At 48.4% G+C, this 23,420-nt stretch overlaps 1 protein-coding gene across 2 annotated transcripts in view; it reads left to right on the top strand.

Annotated features, from left to right (window-relative positions):
- Positions 1-23,217, top strand: part of KIF13B (kinesin family member 13B) — a 197,370-nt gene extending 174,153 nt beyond the window's left edge. The window contains exons 38-40 of one of the 2 annotated variants that reach the window (XM_028159381.2): positions 14,311-14,373; positions 17,883-18,882; positions 21,939-23,217. In XM_028159381.2, coding sequence (XP_028015182.2) covers positions 14,311-14,373; positions 17,883-18,882; positions 21,939-22,228 — 1,353 coding nt within the window. In that variant the 3' untranslated portion in view covers positions 22,229-23,217. The remainder of the gene's footprint in view (positions 1-14,310; positions 14,374-17,882; positions 18,883-21,938) is intronic. The other variant, XM_054717618.1, reaches the window with a different exon arrangement.
- The last annotated feature ends 203 nt before the right edge of the window (positions 23,218-23,420 follow it).

Here is a 23,420-nt window from a genome sequence, read left to right as displayed (position 1 = left end):
TAGTAAAATTTATGAAGTGCACTTAGTGTTTCTTGTGTATTGCCAAACAGAAAATGTAATTCTATTTTTAATTCTTGATTTCATTTCTCATTTCAAACAATTTCGTATCACACTGTTCTTCCTTCTCCACCTTTTTCCCCTCTACTGTGGTTAACCTGTTCTTTCACTTAAAATATTAAAAGTGATCATTTGTCTTATTTCCCCTTTTTCTCTGAAACTCAACTCAGCCTTAGAATAAGTTTTAGAGAAAATGTGAAAGGGCTTTCCAAATAATCAGGAAACTGTTCATATGAGATGGTGAATGGGAAGCCTGTTGGCAGTGCAATTTCTGGACTTATATAGGTGTGCATTCAGCAGAAATTGATAAATGAGGATTTATTTATACTCATTCAAAAACACATACAGTGCAAGTTCGGTTGTTGAAATAGGTCTTTTGACATCAGCTTCTCCACATTCACTTAAACATTCAAGTTACAGAAATGCAGGTAAGTTCCTGTCTGAGACCTTAACTACTTAAAAGAATCTTCTAAGTTCATGAATGCATATGCAAGGGCGATGGTATTAGTTTTGTAAGGCTGCTGTGCAGATATATAATATTTTTAGCCTAGCATTATATAAACATATACATAAGCATACATGTACACATATTGGATGAAAAAATTAAACACTGAGATTTTGGAAGTGTTTAACTAAATTTAACTAGGCATATAATTGGTGTTTGACAATTATCAAAATGAATCTATGACCATGAGAGCTAAAAGAAATAGCAAGTCTAATACTTGGTGGGGTTAGGATGGGCAGAAATTATTTTCCCAAGGGTTTGTTATTGCATTCAGTGTTCTGTTCTTATCTCCCACATCGTTATTTAGCAAAGTATGATTCATGGACTGTGTCAGAATTTCCATGGTAACTTTTTAAAAAGGTAACTAAAAAATATATACAGCCTGGTCTCAAGCCATGCCTCACCTGGGGCACCTTATAATCGGCCTCTATATAAGCAGCCAAGGTGATTCTTAGTCACATTAAAGCATGATAGCCACCATTTTTCAACTGCTATTTGGTGAAGACAGAGTTATAGACATTAAAGGAAATTGGAATGGCATTAGAAATCATTGAATCAGCCCACTATAGTTATAATTATTTTTAAAATATATTTTTATTGATTTTAGACAGGAAGGGAGAGGGAGAGAGAAATAAAAACATCAATAATGAGAGAAAATCGTTGATCAGCTGCCTCTTGCATGCCCCCTCCTGGGGATCGAGCCTGCAACCCGGGCATGTGCCCTTGATTGGAATTGAACCCGGAAACCTTCAGTCCACAGGCCGACACTCTACCTATTGAGCCAAACCAACTAGGGCCAGTTATTATTTTTTAAAGCTTCTCTAAGTTTTTGTTGTAGAAGTCAAGTCATGTGCTACAATCAAAAATTATTTTTACTGCTTCATAGTAAGTGATTGTTTCTTCTGCAAGAACAATAATGTGTCAGAAACAAATCTAGTGATTGGAGGATAACTGTAATTTGTAATGTCCAATTTAAGAGAGTTAATCTCACAATTATTTTGAAGATATTTTAGAGCAGTATTTGCTCATTCAGCTTACTTTTTTTGAGCATATATGAGCAAAGGTGTTGGGGAAAGTGTTCCCAAGTGTTCAGTATTTCATAAATAAATGGAAAGATAAAGCTGGACTTACCCTAGCCAGTTTGGCTCAGTGGATAGAGTGTCAGCCCTCGGACTGAAGAGTCCCAGGTTGGATTCTGGTTAAGGGCACATACCTTGATTGCAGGCTCGATCCCCAGCCCTAGTCAGGGCATCGCAGGAGGCAACCAATCAATGTGTGTGTCTCACATTGATGTTTCCCTTTCTCTGTCTCTCCCCTTCCTTTCCATTCTCTCTAAAAATCAATGGAAAAGTATTCTAGGGTAAGGATTAACAAAATAAAAAAGCTGTACTTAGCAAAGATGCCCAATAGTAGGGCTAAAATGTTCCAGCTGGTTCATGAACTGAAGGCTCTTTACTCCAGGTCATCAGGGAGTTGCACCTTCCCTGCACCATCTCTGTCTCTGTCTGACGACCTTCCAGCTACAACAGTGGTCGGCAAACTCATTAGTCAACAGAGCCAAATATCAACAGTACAACGATTGAAATTTCTTTTGAGAGCCAAATTTTTTAAACTTAAACTTCTTCTAATGTCACTTCTTCAAAATAGACTCGCCCAGGCCGTGGTATTTTGTGGAAGAGCCACACTCAAGGGGCCAAAGAGCCGCATGTGGCTCGCGAGCCGCAGTTTGCCGACCACGAAGCTACAACATGCTGGAGACACTTCGACTCTAGGCTTTATTCAGCGCTGCAACATCTGCCAGGTTTCCTTCTGCGGACTGCTCAGTCCCTCTTGATTGCCTTCCCTGGGCCCGCTTAGTCCATAAGCCACTGATACTCAGGTGCCCCAGAGCGCTAGCCTGGGCTCTCTCTCTAGTTCTTTGCTTGGGTAATGCCATTCAGCTCCACGGCTTTACCTGTTCATACACTGACACTGCTCACATTTCCATCTCTAGCTCAGGCGGCCCTGAGCTCTGGCTTTGTGGATCTCATTGTCCATTCAGCTTCTCCACTTACATATCAGGGAGGCATTCACAGTTTATAAGTCCAAAACATTACTGTTTGTTTCAGTTCACAGTCTGCTTACTCCCAGCACACAGGATACTTACTAAAACACATGACCATATTAGGGTGTAGCACAAACATCCACTCTGCTTACCTCTTACAAGTAGTGCACCAGTGAAACGGTGTAGGTACCACTCCCAACCCAGTGACCTCTGACCTTCTCCATTTCCCATCACTCACCGTGCCACTGCTGTCTCTTGGCTGTTGCAGCAACTGACTAGTTGGTCTGTTTTTGCCTCAGGACAGACTCTCATTTACAAAATAGCCGGAGTGATCTTCCACACCCTTCCATTAATTCATGGCTGGAAACCTTCCACTGTTTCTCACTGAAACGGAATAAAGTCTGAATTCCTTCCTGTGTGATGCGGTCCCCTGATCTTTACTTGTGTTCCCTTTATTCTCCTCTTTGTTCACAATACTAAGCCATATTGACCATTCTTTTGTTTGCTTGTTTGTTTTAAACCTCAGTAACACATGAAGTTCTTTTTGGTCTTAAGAGTTTTTTTCCCTTTCACTTGGACTGCTCTTTCCCAAGTCTTTTTTATGGCTTCTAGGTCTCACGTAGAGCAGTTCACTGCTAGCGGGGCCACGAAAGGCTACCGTGAGGAAGTATGTGTGAGTGTAGAGTGGCCTTGACCAACCAAACTGACACAACAGCCTCCCCATACACAGTGCACTGGATCACCGTCCTTAATTTTTCCCTTGGAAGTTATTGTTAGGTCTCTATGTTTATTGATTATCTCTAGAATATAATCCTTGAGGGCAAGGGAATATTGATAACAAAATGACATATATGCAGATTATAATATTAGATAACTTATATGTACAAGGGTCATAAAGTAGCATAAAGGACTGTGTTTACAGTTATAGTTTAGAGGTGAGAGAATCACATCTGAGTGGAGATTTGAGATATCAAGACATATTGATGAACCTTTTTTCCTGGATTGATGTAAGTTTTACTAAAGAACCATTCCCAAAGGAGGGGAAAACTTTGCGTATCGTTTTGGATTTAGTTGATGGGTGTGTTCATCTCAGATCATGACTGCCTCTGCTAGAGCTCTAAGGGAAGTAAATTCTTTTGAATGACAGTATCAATATAGAGGTCCCACTACTTGGGCCACTTTAAATATGCTTTAGGTTGTTACACCTGAGTGGTGTTTTACCCTTGGAAATGCAGCCCTTTAGTGCCAATGGAATCTCAAAATATCAGCAACAAGAAAATGCTGCATTGACTACTTTAGTGTTCCCCAATTCTTTTACTCTAATGGCATCCCGTTCCCTTGGAAATCAGAGTTGAAACCTGAAAGTTGAGGTCCTGTTTTTGATAATCTAGCCTTCCCCTCCCTCTGGAACGTCCAAGTCTTCTAGGGACAAGGTTGGCTTATTTCCAACCAAACTTTGCCCCTGAGTTTTCTCTGCTATTACTCAGGGGTTAAAGGGAGGGGAGGTGGGGGTTCTAGGCTTACTCCAGACTTAACAGCTGTAGGTTAATCAACTATATCTCATAATAAATGTTTCATCATTCTCCTGTTGTCTTGCCAAGTTCTTGCTTAAAATTGGGAGCCCAGAAGTGATACAGTAATCCCTGTGCTTGAAAATAGTGCAACTGTTAGCTCCCTCTTCTAAATAATGTACTTTTACCAAAGTAGCATATTATTGTGCACTCTCTCTTTTTTTAAAGGCAAGTATTATTAGCCCATCTTGCTTTTGGTCAATTAGTATTACCTTTTTTTCTGTTTATTTGTGTACACGCTTGTCAACGAGTTCTCTTTTATTACGATGCTATTTAACTGATGTGTAAAAATACTTAAATAAGGAACTTTAGATTCATTTCTAAAATTTTGCATCTTGATTGTGTTGTAACATTTCTAGGCTATCAAGGTATTTTTGAGTGCTTATTTACATGTTCTAGCTATCATCTACACATTTTTAAAGGGTATAATCTGTCTGTGTTTGAGTCATAATCAAAATACTGAACATTATAGGCAGAAGGGAGATCCCTGTCATATGCAACTAGAGGCCATTCCTCAAGTCACAGAAGACAGAGCAACACATTCAGCTCTATATATTCAGTACCTTCCACCTCCAATCCACATTTCTTCCTCTGCCAGAGAGATTGTGTATAACTTCGTTAAATACATTATGGAATAAAGGGACACCATGACCATGGGCTTCCTCTATATCACCAATCTAGTTAGTCTAAAACAAAAATCCATGCTGATGGACGTTCTAGATCACCCTCTTCAGTACCTAGCCCTGCCATAGTCTGTGAGGTGTGACTTCCTAGTGGCGTAAGGACTACACAGACACCGTGAATCTTGCTCTCTCTTTTGATTCTCTTTTTTATTTGCTGCTAGTGCCTTGTTAGTTCACTCTGGCAGTCTATATAAATAATCAATAACAGACTAAAAAATTGTAGGTTTTAGAATGACATCAAAGATAGAACCCAGAAAAATAGAAATCAATGCATATACCTAAAAATAGAAATCAGAGTCTGGATCAGTTTTACTATATTGGAAGGGATGGATATTGACATGAATATTGCATAAGATAGTAAATAATTGTAGTGTTGCTTAAGATTTACCATGTGAAACAACACCCAAAAAGAACCCAAAATTAGTTTGCAGATCAACAGATAGTACATGGTAACCAAATTGACCATGTTTGATGGCATATTCTTATTCCTTCCCTACTCCCAACTTTTTCTTTTTATCATTTTTAAAACCATTTCCCCCTAACTACAATGAAAGGAATTAAAACTTCTTTCTTCTCCTATTTCTGTTCACATTTAGTTTGGAGACTTAAAACGCCTTCTCTGGAGCATTCACAATAATGAAGAAACTCACTAATCCACCTAAACACTGCCCGGTCTTCTTGGGCATGATTAGACCACACTCAGATTGTTGCCCTGGCTTCTGGCTATGTGACACTAGAAATACGTTGACCAGTTGGAAGGATTTCAGAGAATAACATCCGAAATGATTTATGAGGAAAGATTAAAGGAGTTATTTATAGCTTGACCAAACAATGACTGAGAGAGCTGCCTGTAAAAGCATGCGAGGCAGATGGACACTGAAGGCGGGAGGAATCATGGAGGCTGGCTCCTGCGGCCGTGGCATGAAAGGCACAGAACGACAGAAATGAAATTAATGAAGGGAATGGTAGCAGCTGTGGATAAGTCAAATGGTTTATAGATAGCAGGATACCCTCTTAAAAAACTATGGGATTTCTGTCACTTCTATTTTTAAAAAATAAGATTTTGAGCGTATAAAAATAGTCCAGGTAAGAACCGAGGAATGGAATAGGTCTTGTTCCACTCATTCCTCATATTTTCATTGTTCAAGTAGGTGGAATAGATGCAGAGGTTGTATAATGAGGGAATGATTATTATCAAAAAAATGCTCTTAATCAGAGTGTCCTTGACATTTTCAAACAAGAATGTTCAGTTCCCTCCTTCATGCAAAGATACAACCCCAGCGAAACTCTAATGAAAAGATTGATGCTTATTAACTTGTTCCATGGAAGCAGCGGGTACTCAGATCAAGGTGCTATAGTTTGGGAGCATTGTATTCCAGTGTTTGCAAAGACTCGTGATCTTTTCTTATAAGGAAGAAATTAACAGTTTATTAGAAGATTTAAAAACAAAGATTCAAATATTTTACAAAATATTTTGGTTTGACCATTTTTATAAAGAAAGACTTGTGTCTCATTTTTATGGAGATATATTTTTGTTTGTCATCAATTTCTGTCTGAGTCCCAAAGATGCAAAGACACCACATTGTAGGAGGTGACAGCTGTCTTTGACCTTCTGGTGCAAGTTTAGTAACTAATCTGGAAAATAATGAACTGCAATTAATGAAATCTGTACTCATATTCAAGTGTGTTTCTCAGACAGCACATACAATAATTGAAAGAACTTCCTGCTCTCTAATTAATTAGATTGAATTAATTTGGCATAATAGCTTTTCTCCTGTATCTAGGAGTTGGTGTTCAGATGAAGCTATTTATGTAATTCAAACTTAGGGACTCCAAATGGCATCTTTGGTTCATCTGGAGAGTTAAAGAGTTAATGCTCGGATTTAATGCCCACAGTCACACGCACAGTCACAGTTCCGGCCTGTCTTTGTTTCAGTGTCCTGCACTTTGCTCAGGACGGCCTTGTCAGCCGCAGGGAGTTGTCTTTCTCCAGTTTCAGCACAGCTTCCGGTATGGAAGATGGGCAGAGGCTCGAGAGAGAGCAACACCCTGCACATCTGTGGTGCTGATTAAAAAGATGCTTGTATGGTTACTCCATCTTTCACGGCAGTGTTCCTTCCGCATATAAAATGGGAAAACAAACCAGCCACTGGTCCTTGCCTTGTGTGAAGGCGCTGTTTGATGCTGCTCATATTTGGGCTCCCTTGATGAAAGGGACCACATAAATGCTGACTGTGTCTGGATTAAGGGTTTATCATCTTAACTAACTAAACTTCGGAAAAGGACCTGGCTGTGTTCTCTAGCCTTTGGTTTGCCTTCATTATTCAGGGCCTTGAACAAATAATGTATCTGAGCATTTCCCCCTGTAATTTAGTGCTACACATAAATGCATTTGGATATGGTATGCTACATTCACTGCTCTTGAGTTAACAGGGAAGTTTGCACAGGCCTTCAGGCATTCGGACTCATGAAAGTCAAGGCAAGTGCTTTTCCTTCAGTTGCTCTAGAGATGAATTCTTAGGCACTCTATCTGATGGCAGGAGATGCTTATCTCTGTTTCAGTTTTCCAAAATCATAATATGTTGCTGTCTGTCTTTGCCCCAGAATACCGATACTGACAAAGTTGACTTCAGAATCAGGGTTAATAGCTGATCTGAAAAAGAATAAAAATAAGAAAGTTCCTGAGGCAGTACAGAAGTCCATTGAAGAGACCTCAGTCTGGCTGTCATTTTTCAGAAACTGGCATCGTGTGCTCTTTCTTGTGTGATTCTGTGGGTCAGGGATTGGCAACATTTTTTTGGTAAAGGGCCAGATAGTGTTATTTTAGCTTTGCAGGCCATGCAGTCTCTATTGGTACTGGCCATAGACAATACTAAACAAATGAGTGGTTGTGTTCCAATAAAACTTTATTTAGAACACTGCAATTTGAATTTCATGTAATTTACATCACAAAATATTCTTTTATTCAACAATTTCAAATAAAAACCATCCTTAGCTGATATGGTAACAGGCTAGATTTAAACCCTATTTTTACCTTTTGAGATTAAACAAATATTCTGTGTTTTAAGTAAACATCCTTCATCCTTCATAGACATTTGAAAAACAACCATTATTTTGGATGAAGTAAATATTACATTCTCTTTTTTAAAAATACAAATTATTTTTTCATATAAATATTTAAATAAGTTTTAACAATTATCATGTAGAAGTTTCAAAAGTAAACTAGCTAAATTCTAAAAATAAGAAGCTGTATCTTTTCTGACAATTCCAGAAATATTAGTATTTAAATTTTTCTCTATGTAGTACCTCTAGTAACTTGAACTAATAATGCACATATTTTATAGTGAAATAAAAAGTCTGTTTGGATGGTCTGATTCACTTTTATCCACTGATAAAATAGTTTACTTGTTGATGGAAGAAATGGACCTTTCAGTTGTTTGTGTAATTAAATAGCAATATCAGGTGTTAGACCCCGAGTGCCTATTTTTGAGGAGCACAGGGACTGTGTTTGGCTCTGCTCATACTGTGTATCCCCAGCTCCTGGCACAATCTTTAGAACATAGTAGGCACCTGGAGCATATTTATGAATGATAAATTAATAAAACCTAAGGTTCTTTGTTTGAAGGAAAATGGAATTAATGTATCCTGAATGGCTTTGGGACTGCTAAATACAAGTAGAAACTTCAGATTTTTTTAGATCAGATATCATTGTTGATGGTTTAAAAATGTGCTTATAGCCCAGCCTGGGTATAGTGGCTCAGTGGTTGAGCATCGACCTATTAACCTATGGTTCAATTACTGATCAGGGCACACGCCCAAGTTGCGGGCTTGATCCCCAGTGTGGGGCCTGCAGGAGGCAGTCGATCAATGATTCTCTCTTATCATTGATGTTTCTATCCCTCTTTCCCACTCCCTTCCTCTCTGGAATCAATAAAAAAATATATTAAAAAAAACTTAGCCGAAACCGGTTTGGCTCAGTGGATAGAGCGTCAGCCTGTGGACTGAAGGGTCCCAGGTTCGATTCCAGTCAAGGGCACATACCTTGGTTGCGGGCACATCCCCAGTGGGGGGTGTGCAGGAGGCAGCTGATCAATGTTTCTAACTCTCTATCTCCCTTCCTCCCTGTAAAAAATCAATAAAATATATTTTTTTAAAAAACTTAGAGAATCATATTAACTTAGGAACCATTAGAAAATGACATTTAAAACTTTGTCAAATTCAGGAGAAGGGGTGATTATTAGGAAAGGTTCATTTTCAAACAAAAAATTGTGTCAGAAAGTTTGTGTTTTTGAACAAGTGATTATTTTTGGCTTCAATTGGTATTTCTTCTCCCCTCTATGTACACCTATGCCCAAATTTCAGGATGTCTGTTCTTGTCCAAATTCTTTGTAACTGTACAGTTCAGCCTCTTTGTGGCACCTAAATGATTTATTTCAGTGATGGCGAGCCTATGACACGCGTGTCACTGACACACGTAGCCATTTCTGATGACACGCGGCCGCTGAGGTTTATTAAATACAATTATATATATAACAATTATACATTTACGTTATTTAAACTACAAATATCGCGAAATAATGTTTTTTTCCTCAAAGTGACACACTACCTGAGTTATGCTCAGTTTTTTGGCGAAGTTTGACACACCAAGCTCAAAAGGTTGCCCATCACTGATTTATTTATTCACTTACTTATTTATTCATTCAACAAGCATTAAGTGTCTGTTTATGTGTGGGGATACAGAAATGAATGGACCATAATCCTGCCCTTCAGAGAGCTGGGTTTCGAGGAGTCCCTTAGAGACATAAACATAAATGGATTGATGTTACAGATGCTGCAATATGTGTATGTCTGGGTGACTCACCGAAGGCAGTGGGCATTTCTACCTACAGTTTCAGGAAAAGTAGGTCGTGCTTGAGCTGAGACTTAAAAACAAATAGGTATCCACCAGGTGGAACATGACTCTCTAGGGGAGGAACAGTGAGAGAAATCTCTTGCAAAGCAGAGTATTTAGGGAGTTCAGAGTGGGTTAGCACAACAAGCCTGGAAGGGCTGCAACCTCACAGAGAGGTGAGGGTCTTTCATGTTATGCCAAGGAGCTAAAACTGTTCTTCTAGGCAAAGGCGTCTCCAAAATAGTTTTTATGCCTCATTATGAAATTCTGAGCTAATCTCTATTTTCATTCATTTGGCCTGTGAAAGCCAGAGTTAAAAATGACGAGATAGGATAAGAGAAGTGATTATCATCTTTCCCCTGGAATATTTCTAAGCAATTCTTTTGCCTGTAACCTACCCATTGGTTAAGTTTTGGTAATGCCCAGTGGACAGCATGATTGCGAGTTTACCTGGTGCTTAAAACTCAGTCCTTTTCCATCTCTGTCACTAACTCACTGGGCTACCCGACTGCATTTAACCATTAGGTAAATATCTCTGAGCCTTGATTTCTTGCTGTGAAATGTAGATAATTATACTTATATTCACTGGCCTCATGGGACTTCTCCTTAATATTTATAGCTCAAAATACTTTGCAGTCATTTTTATTAATAGTTACCAGATGTGTCGTAAGGATTAATGAGCTTATGATCCGAAATGTTTTGAGCTCCTGAAATAGGAGGCAACTGCCTGCACAGGGGATATGCAAAATAGCATTAAAATGCAAACAATACACATTTGGAAATTTGAGCTGTTATGTGTGAAGGACAAATGGCACACTGTAGATTTCAGTATACTTTGTAGGTATTTTTGGTGCTCTTAATAAGGTTGCTGAATTAATCACAGGCCATTTCCAAAAATAGAAGGCTAAGTACTGCCCACCTCTGCATGCGTGCACACACGCACAACAAGCCAGGAAGAGCTTAGAAACTAGTTTCTAATTTCTGCTAATTTCATTGTCACCAACTTCCTGTGCATCATCTTTGACTCTGTTTCCTCCACCTTTAGCCAACTGTTTTCAGGTATTCAACAATCTTCTTTATATATCTAAATTTTTATTTCTATTTTCTTTTCCTCTTACTATACAAATTCAGGCTCTCTCCACCAAACCATTAAAGCAACTTCTTGGTTGATTTCCCCACATTTCGTATCTCCCCTATTTAAGGATTCATCTTCCGTAGGCATAGCTCTTATGACCATCTCATTCAGGAACCTTTGGTTACTCTTTCGTGCCTGTGGAAATCAACCATGTGCTTGCAAGGCCTCTCCACATGGCCCCTGCCTTCCTTCCCTCTGCTCAGTGCTGGCCAGTCTAGATCCTTCTCTCTTCCCCCAAGACCTATGACGAGTCGCTTTTCCCAGGGCAGAGATGTGAGTAGAGGGCACACATCAGACACAAGGTGGCTCTTTTCCATCCTGACCTGGTCACGCCATCTTCATGTCCAAAGTGTCCCTGCCCTGGGAAATGGCACTCAGTGTTCAAGGCCTGCCTCAGAGTAAAATCAGCCTCGCGAAGGTGTGCTAGGCCGGTTCCGTGTATGAACCCTCGCTTTCAAAAAGTCCATTTTAATATCTGTCCTGTTTCTTGACATTTTACTTACATACATGTCCTTCCCACAACGAGCCTGCCAGTCTGTGGAGAGCAAAGCCCGTGCCTTTCTGATCTCCGTGTTCTCCACGGTGTCATTGCAACTAACGCCTGGTCATGGCGGGACTGCCACGTCCTTGTTAAACGGAAGTTTACAGTGACTCACAGCCCGTCACCTTCTTCACGTAGGGCGGTGTTATGGGGACATTTGACATGGACGAGTAGAGAGGGTCCTGTGGTGAATCTCCGTGTACCTGTCACCCAGCTTCGATAAGAATGAGCACGTGGCCAGTCTCGTGTGTCCGTACCCCTCTCTCACGAGCATTGCCCCGTCAGACATCTTCTGCTGGAGAAGAATCTTTCTGTGACCCCGCTTGTCCAGAGCTGGAATCTGGCAGACACCACTGCCTAGCACCCCCTGGAGGGAGGCACCCCAAGCTGCTGGTGCATGGATGGGAGGAGTGGGTGTGCTCCATGTATTGTCATAATGCTCCTGACCCACTCAGACCTGATCTGACCTAAGTTTTGACATCGTTTTTAGCCGTTTCAGTCATTCTTGTTCTGGTTCACATTTTTTCTGAATGGGGGTCACTGGCATCTTTATGAAACATGCTGCCTGATTAGGAAGTGGCCACTGAGCGTGAGTGACGGCGACAGGAAACCCGTGAGGGCAGACGTGAGGCTCTCAGCCTCGCAGCCTGGAGCCCCGGTGGTCCTCCAGTCCCTGCATCGTGTCAGAGCCCTCTGGTCCTGTAATTCATTTCAGCTAATATTTTTTAAGCGTTTACTGGAATTTTGTAATTACTCTGAGTCATAAAGAAAAGTGTAAATTATGTTTCTATGCTTCATTTGGGAGGGCAGGAGTTACATCATCTTAGAAGAGGTTTCATCCCAGTGCTTACGTTCCATCATTGGTAGCATTTTTATACATTAAGGGGGAATGCTTCATCCCAGTCTCATCTGTTTTAAATAAGATCTAACTAAAGAATGAAAGTATTTTGGAGTTCAAACTTAAGAAATGTTTTCTCTACGTGTACTAAGAAACACTCTCTGAACACCTTCCCACTTGTGGGAGACTTCAGATAACATGGGGGCGGTGAGCCCAAGAGAGCGGCCCGGCAGCGGAGGGCTGTGTGGGGGAGGGGAGGTGCTTGGACACACTCCATGGGAAGCTGCTGGCAGCAGAGGAAGGACTGAGAGCTCCTGTGAGGGTGGACAGGCGGGCCTTTGGGAGAGGGAAGGGTTATGTGCCCTGGCAGTTGAGGGAGAGGCTGGAGGCCCTCCTTGTGCAATTGCTGCCACCAGGGCGTCCTCCCTCGTCCGTCCCGTTGCCACCCCCAGGGTCTTTCTTACACACAACTCTGACTCTGGTCCCTGGCCTGCAGCCCAGGAGCTCCCGTGTCTGCAGGTGAAGTGTGTTTCCTTCTTGTCCCTGGGTCCTTCCATCTGCTGAGCCTTGTCTCCTGCCAGTTCCCACTCCATCTCCTCTGCTCTGTGCCTCTTCTCAAATCTTACCTCCAGCAGAATGGCTCCCTCTAGCACTTTTCTCCCCAACCAGCCCCAAGGCCTGAGGGCTACTTAGTATCCTTTGCAGGAAGCGGTGACTTGGTGCTGTGAGCTCAGGCCACCCCCACCCTCACTGAGCCATTTTGTTCCAAGAGGTTGGCCTGCCCAGTAGGAAGCAAGACTTTGGCCGCCCAGCCTTAGTGTCCTCAGACTCTGTCCAGGGAGAGTCCGCGGCATAGGAGCCTCAGACACCACGGGGAGGACCTGAGTGCTTGGGGCGAGAAGGGAGATGGAAGGATATGGAATCAGAAGTTCAGTGACCATCTGCTTTTCTTCTGGACACTCATACTGCACGCAAACCAACTTCAACTTTCACTTCTCTTGTGAGGGAGGACTAGGACCCCGAATTTGTTCTGCCAGGATGGGGCCTTCTTAGAACTGGGAATTCCAAGGTCCCGACTCCTGCATGGGGGACCTGGGAGGGGAGCGGCTTTGTTGAGGGAAGAAGGCAGAAGCGGTGGATTCCTGGTTCTTGGAGACAGTCACATGCCCTCCGCAGTCCCAGCCGCTACTAAGTGAGTTTCTGACTCATCTCCTTCCTCTGACACCCCCTTTCCTGGTCCTGGTGAGAGTTATTTCTTCATTCTTTTCCTTTAATGCTACTTGAATGGCATGCCCTCAAGTACCGAAGCCCTTTCTTGAGATGTTGCTTGCACCTCTTATTCAGGCCCCAGTCACTCACACCTGCTCTGTTGCTGGAGTCTCATTAGGGATTTGCCTACTTTAGTCTTTAAATATTTCTCCAGCCAGTTTGCCTTCCACCACCAGATCCTCGTCCTCAACCTCCGCACTCTGCTCAGGCACCGTGGCGGCCCTACCAGTCACCCGATGAGGTTAGTTTCATACCGAAGCCGCTCTCCCTCTACCTCTCCTGCTCTGTCTATGCCCAGAGCTGTGCTCCGGCCTGGCTTCCCTGTGCCTCATATCCTGTGGCTACTCACCAGCTTCCTTTTACTCGGTGAGTTTCCCGGGCCACCGAGGCTTGGTTTGAGTGCCACCTCCTGCTGCAGGCTCTCCTGGTCTTTCCTGTCTGTCCCAGTAACTTCTCCCCAGGAGTCCTGAGACGCGGGTGTGTACAGACACAGCCCGTGTGTAAGGACGGGAGGGGAGCCGCGTCTGAGCCATCGCGTGCATTACTGGTGTCAGCCTCTGTCTTGTGTTGCTAGATGGGGGCGGGGAGCTGCTGGTTCTGCTCCTTATTTCTCCCATGTCTGTGGAGAGAGTGGCGCCCCTAGCACTAGGCAGGCCTGGTTGGCCGTGACTTGTTGGAATTCCTGGCGGGCTCTGCTGTGTGTGCAGTGGGAACACTCTCTGGCTGTCTGTTCTCTTCTTGATCTCTCACGCCCGCCCGTCCACTTGTTTCCTCAGCCGGTGCCCCGCATCATGGTGCAGCCCGCCCTCCCGGACCCCAGGACGCCCAGGGTGGCGGAGGTGAGTCAGCGGGCTGGGGGGCACCTGGCTGGTGGGTAGCCCGATGCTGTGAGCGTTGAGGCCACACTGTGGTTGCTTTATTCTAGCATTCCCATTTTGATCATTAACCACAATATAGGCCACTGTCTTCTCCCTCTCTGTTTTCCTGTTACACTTGCTATTTCCAACTTGTTAATCATATGATTGCTAAACTTTGAGGTGCTTAGCTGCTGCTGTCGTCTGCTGCTTTAATAGCCCACCGCCAGGCGAGGCGAGTTCTATAAACAGAGCAACCTCCTTATTCTAAGTGTGTGCTTAATTCTCAGTTTTGCATTTCGTTCTGATCCGCGGATCAGCGTGAAAAGACGAATGCTAAGCTGGGAGGGAGCGGCCTCTTATGATCTCCCGCAGATGAACAGCACTTCTCGCCTTATGAATAGCAGGTCTATTTTCTCCCACTGTGCGCTCACTCTCAGGAAATGCCATCTCTTCATAGGAAAATTTTATTTATTAAAACAACAGCAAAAGCCAAATAATTGGAAAGGAAATTCAGACCTCATGAATCCACTCCCTTCTAAAAGGCCCTTCCAGTCAGTGCCCTTGGCATCATGAGTTTAACTACAGATACACCACGGCCCCTCCCGTGGGTAATGCTTGTCATGCTGCCGAGGCAGGACTGGGCCGCGAGGCCAACGGGACCCAGTGGGAACGAGTCCCCTGCTGGCGGGGCACCTGGCGTGGCACCGCCTCTGCGGCTCGGGCAGCCCCGCTGCTCCTCACGGTGCTTCTCAAGCCGAGGCTTTAGTGGCAGCCTCCAGAAATGTCACCGGTGAGGCTAAGACCCAAAGATGGCAGGCGGGTTTCCACTCACATCAACTCCAGTCAAGTGGGAGCGGCTGCCTGCGGTGCGGACGGAAGGAGAGGCTGCCGGCCCGCTCAGCGGGAAGGAAAGCAGCAATCAGCGTCCCTCCGCCTGTCGGTCTCTCGCTGTGGCTGAGGGTCTGACCCCCGTGCTTCACTCTCTGGTGGCTCTGGGTGCGCGCTCTGCCTCTCTGGGCCATGCGGTAAATGAACGTGGCGCTACTTTGGGCCTACCTCAAAGAATTCGTGTGGAAGCAAATAGGGTAACACCAGGGGGATCAAGGGCCCTGTCCCGAGTGTCACCTCCTCAGGACAGGACCTGCTGGCCCTGGGCGGACAGCGGTCGGTCGGGCAGTGAGGGGCTCCCTCAGGGCCAGCGATTGCTCACACTCTAGACCCGGGTGCTTTGTGCCTGTATTCTTCCCTGCCTGGCCAGTGAGGTTAAAAATAAAAGAGAAAAGGATAAATAAAACATGTATAAGTTGCAAAAGAAAAGTGATTGAAGGATTGCCTAATCTTTTAGAGTATTTATGCTGGTGACAGTTATTGATCTATCGGATTTAGTAAATTTTGCAGCCTAGAGATCCATCACAAAAATGGGCTGTTAATCTCAGGAGGTGCCGTTAATTTCGTACCCGAGAGTGTGCCTTGTGGGGAAAGGAGGGCCTCTGGAGACAGGAGTATAAATGACGAGCCACGTGGAAACGCGTGATTTATCAAACTGCTGAGTTAAGCCAAGTGACTGTAAGAGACTTATAGATCTCAGCTGTTTCCCCGTTCAAATAAATCCTGTATTTCAAATGGAAAATGGCCATTCCTGTAAGATAAATAATCTTTCCGTAAATATTGGAAAACATATTTCTTTTCTGTGAGCAGCACCCTCTCCACCGCCCCGACCCCATCCCATTCCTGCCGTCTCCTTTACCCTGTCATTGTGAACTGGGAATAGAAAGATAATCTGCCACCTTCTTCAGGTGACTTAAGCTACCCCGAAAACACCCTGCGGGCCCCTCAGAAACAGAGTTCAGGTGAGCAGTGGCCGTCGTCATTCCCCAAGATGGGGCTTTCTTTGTGTGAGTCGCGCCAGAGCGACTCCGTGTGAGAGGGAGAGGCCGCTCTGGCGTGGGGGCTGGCTGCTGCCTGGCTGGTGTCTCCTGGGAGCCAAGGGCCTCCTGACTGTGACATGGGACCAGCCTTCGGCAGCAGCCTGAAAGGCGGCCTCTGGGGGGGGGGGGGGGGCGCTCAGGGAGAGGGCGCACCTACAGGCAGCCTCTGTCTCCCTCCACTCCTTTCAGCCAGAGCAGGCCCAGAGCCCCTTCCTGAGCTGAAGCCTTTCAGGTCCTGCAGTGACATCATCAGCTCCACTTTACAGGAAAAGGGTTCTTCTGGCCTCTAGTGATTCCCTCAGACGCGCTGGGAAGTCGGAGGCAGGGCTTCTGTTTCCATGGGAGCGAAGTTCTTCGCCTGGGTTCAGGGAGGCGGGGGACTCCCGCTGGGGGGATGAGGGGATGGAGATTTTGGTGTGCACCTACTGTGTGCCACGCTCTGTGGTGAGGCCGTGCCTGCCTTGTACCACACCCACCCCCCGGGGCAGCCCCGTATGTGTCATTGCCCACACCAGCGGGGTGTCCGAGGGTTCAACTCCATCTGCTAGCGGCAGCTCCCCAGGCTAAGGCCTCAGTCCCACAGGGCGGCCCTCCCCTTCGGCTCCAGTCGAGTCCAGGTTGTCAGCTGCACTTCCGACTGTCTAGCTGTAAATTGAGGTTCCTAGGACCCCTCCTTGGGTTTGATTAATTAGCTAGAGCTGCCCACAAAATTCAGAGAAATTTTGTAAGTAAAATTCAGTTTTACTTACTGGTTACCAGTTTATTATAGAAGGGTATAACTCAGGAACAGCCAGATGGAAGAGAAGTGGGGACAGGGAATGGGGAAGGGTGCAAAGCTTCCACACTCTCTGAGCACAACACACCTCACACCTCCATGTACTCACCATCCCAGAAACTCACCAAAACGGTCCTTTTGGGTTTTTATGGAGGTTTCATTACATAGGGATGGCTGGTTAAATCACTGGCCATTGGTAATTGGCAATTGATTCAGCCTCTAGCCCCTTTCTGCTCCCCAGAAATCAAGGTGGGACTGAGAGCTGCAACCCTCTAAGCATGCTTGGTTCCCCTGGCAACCAGCCCCCATTCTCAGGGGATTCCTAAAAGTCACTTTATTAACATAAACTCAGGAGTTGTTGCAAGGGGCTGGTTCTGAATATCAAGACACCTTTATCCCTCTTGTCACTTAGAGAATTCTAAGGATTTTAGCAAGAGCTCTGTGCCAGAAACAGGGCCGAAGACCAAATATCTATTTATTATAAATCACAGGATCACAGGCATCTCAGAATCTCGATATAGAAGGTGAGGGAGGTGGGGGGGGGGGGGGGCAGGCCCCAGAGTGTTCACTGGGCTCTCAGCGCATTCAGAGCACAGCAGGGCCCTCGGGTCACAGGAGGTGAGGGGTGGAGCTGATGCTGCAGCCAGGCTGCCCCCCTACCCCGAAGCACCCCCTTTCTCCATCAGCGCTGGGAGGCTCCCACTGACCTCACAGCCCACCTCAGCCCTGTGGAGGTGCTCGGCTAACCTTGACTTCTAACCAGATACACTTCCCCTTTCCTGCTTCAGGCTCCCCGAGAGAGCACAGGGGTGAGTGTGGCCCCCGACGTGACAGTGCAGACTGCCCCCGCGGTGAAGACCCACGACAAACCCACTGAGGTGCCTTCGCCGCAGTGCGCGGCCACCAACACCCAGGGCCCCGAAGTGCAGGACGGGCCGCCCAGCCCCGTGAGCGAGGCCTCCAGCGGGTACTTCTCTCACAGTGTCTCCACCGCCACGCTGTCGGAGGCCTTCGCCCCCGGCCTGGATGCTGCCGCCCAGGCGGGTGGGCAGACGCCCGGCTCGCCCCCTCCTGTCCCCTGCCAGGCCGGCCCGGAGACCGAGCCCCCGTTTCCGTGTGCTGCCCCTGGAGCTGACAGCGCCCGCCCTGCCTCCCTGGCGGGACAGACCAGCCTTCTGTCACTACCTGTCCCAGCAAAGCAGACTCCGCGGAGTGACCGTGACAGTGGGGCCCCGGCCCAGGGAGCAGCGTCCTCAGAGAGGCAGGATGAAGAAGCAGGCACTTCGCCAGCTCATCTGCCCCCTTCCGCCCCCCAGGAGTCTCCCAGCCCGCAGAGCGGGGGCAACAGTCCCCCTGCCAGCAAGCCGCTAGGAGGACCCAAGGCCCAGGCCCGGCCGGCCACCAGCTCAGAGCCGGGGGTCTCCAAACCACAGCTGGCGCCTGACCTCCTGTCTCAGTCGCCTGCTCCAGCCTCCCCGTTCAGAATCCGCAAGGTGCGGACCTCGGAGCTGAAGTCCTTCACGCGCATGCTGGGCGGGGACCCCGGCTGCCCCAGCGAGGAGGAACCACGGGCCGCAGGAGGGCCTGGCGATGGCAGCTCTGCAGGTCAGACCCTGGAGAAGCTGGAAGTGTCCTCTGATTCTGAGGAAGCCAGTGAAGTCCCAGAGTGGCTCCGCGAGGGAGAATATGTCACCGTGGGCGCCAACAAAGGGGGCATCGTGAGATACATCGGGCCCACCGACTTCCAGGAGGGGACGTGGGTCGGAGTGGAGCTCGACTTACCCTCAGGTGAGTGCTGCTTGTCAGGACGTCCAGAGCACTGGGGCCGTTCTGCCCTGCCCTTCCCCTGCCCCTGCTCCTGCCCCTGCTCCTGCCCCTCCCCTGCCCCTCCCCTGTCCCTGCTCCTGCCCTGCCCCTCCCCTGCCCTTGCCCCTGCCCCTCCCCTGCCCTTGCCCCTGCCCCTCCCCTGCCCTTGCCCCTGCCCCTGCCCCTGCCCCTCCCCTGCCCTTCCCCTGCCCCTTGCCCCTGCCCCTGCCCCTGCCCCTCCCCTGCCCCTGCCCCTCCCCTGCCCCTGCTCCTGCTCCTGCCCTGCCAGAAGCTGGCTGTATGCCCTTAGCACATCATTTGACTTCTGAGCTTCGGGAGTCACCCCTTTTTAAAATGAGGCATTTTTTTCCTAGATAAGCTTTCCCAAAGCATTTTAAGAGTCAGGTTCTCTTTTTATTAGAGTTTCTCAAAAACCCAAGACATTGATTGAAAGCTACTATAAACGTGGTAATGAATTTAAATGCCATGATTTCGTTAGTCACAGAAGCACTTGCAGCTGAACTGTAACAGGAGCTGCACCTGCCGTGCTGGCTCAGGTCACACTCCTGAGCCCTGTGGACCCAGTGGGTCTCGGACACCCAGGGCCCCTGGGCCCACAGCTGGGACCAGGTGACACGGTGATGGAAGACCCGCTGCAGGCCAGAGTGGCCCAACTCACAGCGGAGGGTCCTCGCTCTCGGAAACACAGGGCCGGATTTAAGGACGCAATTTGTTCTTCGAGTGTTTTATTAAAACGTCTCTATTGTGAGACAATTTATACCCCCTCAAACCCACTTAGTATACTTACATGTTTGCAGTGTACAGTTCAGTGGTTCTTAGTATACTTACCAAGGTGTGTACCCATTTCCATCATCTAACTTTAGAATAGGTTCATCACCCCAAACAGCTGCATGTCTATCAAGACACTCTCTCCCCTCCCCCCAACCCTAGGTAACCATTCATCTACTTCCCACATACAAAACGTTTTAAGTCTGGACTTGCATGTAAGTGGAATCCCACAAAATGTGGACATCTGTGTCCAGCTGATCTCACCGGACAGTGTTTCCAAGGCTAACCCAGCGGAGTGTGTGACTCCTTTCCGGGCCGAAGAGCATCCCGTAGCATCTCATTGTGTTCAGTTGCGGGTTGATAGACATTTGGGTTGTTTCCACTGTTTGTTTTTGTGTGAATACTCCTGCTGGGAATACTCGTGTTTCAGTTTTGTGTGGACCGCTTTCCTTTCTCTCGAGCAGATCCCGGCATTAACTGTGTTTAGCACGTCGGGGACAGCCAGGCTGATCTCCGTGCTCCCTCCCCCAGCAGTGTGTGCGGGGGGCCGGGCGGGCAGCCCCTTCCCTGGGTGAGGGCTGGGCGCTGCCCTGATGGGTTTAGGAGAGAGGTGTGTCGCCTGTGAGTGGAAAGGAGAAAGCTCTCCTGGGGTTGGGGGGAGAGACAGAGGGAGAGTTGGGGTGCTTTGCTCTGTGACACCCAGGCCTGCCCCACACTGACTCTGTCTCTGGGCCCCTCAGCTCAGCTATGAAGTCACTCACTGTCTTTAATTTTGGCAAAGACTATCACAAATCGGAAGTGGTTCTAGAAGATTATTGTAGCATAGGCTGGAATATTTTTTAAATTCCATTTCTGCTGAAATGCAAACAGGAATTGGGAAAGAAGTTTGTATTTGCAATTAAATTAAGAATTAAAGGGAGATTAGCAAATAGATGAATTCATCCCACAAATAAATATTAGGCACCTACTGTCCTGGATTCTGAGCAGAACAAAGTGCCTGGTTTTACTGGACTTTTCTTTCAGAGGGAGATAATTATCAAACAAGTCAATAAGATCTGATGGCAATAAGTGCTATGAGGAAAATAAAAATGGACTAAGCAGATGGAGGATGGTGGGTGTGGGACATTTTAATACTGAGGGGAGCGAAGGCATGAGTGATGCAAAGGAGGAAGTTGGGCGGGGCAGCGACAGGCCAAAGGCAGCTCGGGCACAAGCTCCGCACAGGAACCAGCTCGCGGCATTTGAGGGGCACCCCAAAGACCGGCCGAGGAGACTGGAGTGGTGGGGCGGCCAGTTCACGAAGGGTAAAGAATTGAAGGGTTTAAAAAGACGATTTTTTTTTAGGAGAATAGACTTGGGATGAAGAGCAGGAACGGGAAAGCCACGTAGGAGGCTGTGCAGGTGTGCAGGCCGGGATGGAGTCCGGAAGCCCAGGACTGAGGGTGGTGGAGTGTCGGGGCAGAAAGGAGCCAGGTGACACCTGAGTGTGGCCGAGGCCAGGTCATGCCCGTGGAGAGCCCGAGAGCAGGGCGGGCGCAGGGCAGGGGGAACCAGAGATCTGTTGGGCAGGTGGAGCTGGAGGTGCCCGTTAGCGTCCAGTGGAGACCAGATGTCAGGGGGCCACTCTGGGTCTGGAGGCGCAGCTCAGAGGCCTCAGTGTGCAGCGGGGGGAGGGCCCAGCCCCAGGACCTGGGGAGCACCGGGAGGAGCCAGTGAGAGGGAGGTGGGAGTGTGACCCAGGAGCCCAGTGGTGACAGTGGCCAGAGTGGGAGGTGATCCTTGTGGGCCTGGGGAGTTGGTGGTGGCGTGTGAGGCGGGTGGTAGAGAGAGAGGGCAGGTTAGGGTGTGCAGACAGTGAGTGCAGAAAATGCGTGATCGTTTTTGCTACGAAGATCGAAGATCGTGTTCTCCACCCATCCGTCACCATTGGGGGTCAGGCTGGTCGCTTTGTTCAGGTCCACCCCCCCCTCCCCCAACCACCCCCCCTGCTGTGTTCTCACCCTTCACCTCAAACCATTTTTACTCATCTACAGGTTCAGGAAACATTCTACATATTCCATCTAGATTGAAAACAGCCTGTGCCCGGAGTGGGGTGGGTAGCGCGGGCCGGGCTAGCACATCAGCTGAGGCCTCGGTGTCCCTCCGAGCGCACTTGTTAGATGGTGGGCGCCTGTGCGGCCCTGCGGGTCGGGCCGTGGGGCTGTGCGCTGTGCGGAGCCATCTCTCCATCTCCTCTTCCTCTCCCTCAGGTAAGAACGACGGCTCCATCGGAGGGAAGCAGTACTTCAAGTGCAACCCCGGCTACGGGCTGCTGGTGAGGCCGGCCCGGGTGCGCAGGGCGGCGGGTGCGGCCCGGCGGCGCAGCGCGGGGCTCCGGCTGCAGGGCGCCCCCGAACCCCGCAGGAGCAGCACCCTCTCCGGCTCCGCCACCAACCTGGCCTCCCTGACGGCGGCTTTGGCCAAGGCCGAGGGCACCGAGGGACTGCGGGTGGACAGGAGCCCCAGGAACCCCGAGGACCGCAAGTCCTGGGCCAGCTGAGCCCGCGCCGTGGACTCTGCCAGCGCGGACAGCCCGCCGGGGAGCCGGAGCCGAAGCCGCATCACCGCACACCCTTCCCTGGGGAGCAGGCAGTGACGGCTTCTCGCGCGATGCACGATGGCAGGCTGGTGACCCCGTTTCTCCCAGGACTCGGGCAGAGGAGGAGGAGGAGGAGGAGGGCCCGTCCTCAGGGTGGCGGGTGGAAGGTCCTAGGAGCCCAGAGTGGCCCTGGCTTGTGGGGAGGGGCCGCCCTCTCCGTCCCCCGGTCGCGGGCTCTTCCCACCCGGGGCTGCTGCTCTTTTTCTGTTCTGGCAACACCATCAACCTCTAACTTAATACCCCCGACTAGTGCCTTTCCCACCGCAGAGGCAAGGCCTCCCCCTGCCCAGCCCAGGCTGGCCTGCCCCTCAGGCCCCTCAGGCCCCTCGCACCAAGGACCACCGAAGTGCCTCCGGGCGCCTCCTGCGCTTCTGGGCCCAGGCCCCGGGCGAGCCAGAGGCCGCCCCCCTCCCCGGTCCTCGCCACAGGGTTTCTTGGTCTTCTCTGTGGGTGTTTTAGCATCTTCACACCTGGGAAGTTTTCTCTTTTCCATTTATTCCCTTAACAGTGTCTGGAATATATTTATTTATATTTATTTTTCAAAATCCGAAATTATTCGCGAGTCACAATCGACTGCCCAGGTGCGAGTGCCGGGGGCCTGCCCTGCGCGTCGGCCTCTGTGGGGCCCGAGGATGACCCGCCGCCCGTTCCTCTAACTCCGAGGCGACAGCGACAACCGGAGAATGTGTGCTTCTGCATCAGTGACAGGGCCAGCCTGGTTTCTGGGAAGGCCCCTCCCTAGACCCGTTTAACTGGCGGCAATGTATACTCCACACCCTGACACCCTGGCTGCCTGGGCCTTCGGAGGGCGCTGTCCCCGTCCCCGTGGCCCTCCGAGGGGGAGCCCCGTGGCCAGTGCTGAGCCCACTGCTGACCGTCACACAGGCCTCGGGTCGGGTTTGCACACTGCGCTCCTGGCTGCCTGCTTCACGAGTAGAGTCTGAAAACACCCGGAAAGCTTTTATTTAAAAAGCCTCCGGTTTTCGAGGGAGTTGAAGCCCCCCAGGGAGAAGCGCCTGGTTTCCTGCCCCCGGGGAGCTGCTCAGAGCCCCGCCAGGACCCCCGCCCCCCACCACACACACACACACACTCA

The sequence above is a fragment of the Eptesicus fuscus genome, chromosome 6 (assembly GCF_027574615.1).
Source record: "Eptesicus fuscus isolate TK198812 chromosome 6, DD_ASM_mEF_20220401, whole genome shotgun sequence".
NCBI classification, from domain to species: Eukaryota; Metazoa; Chordata; class Mammalia; order Chiroptera; family Vespertilionidae; genus Eptesicus; species Eptesicus fuscus.
The sequence above is the reverse complement of the archived record's forward strand: the minus strand, read 5'-3'. Positions and strand labels throughout refer to the sequence as shown.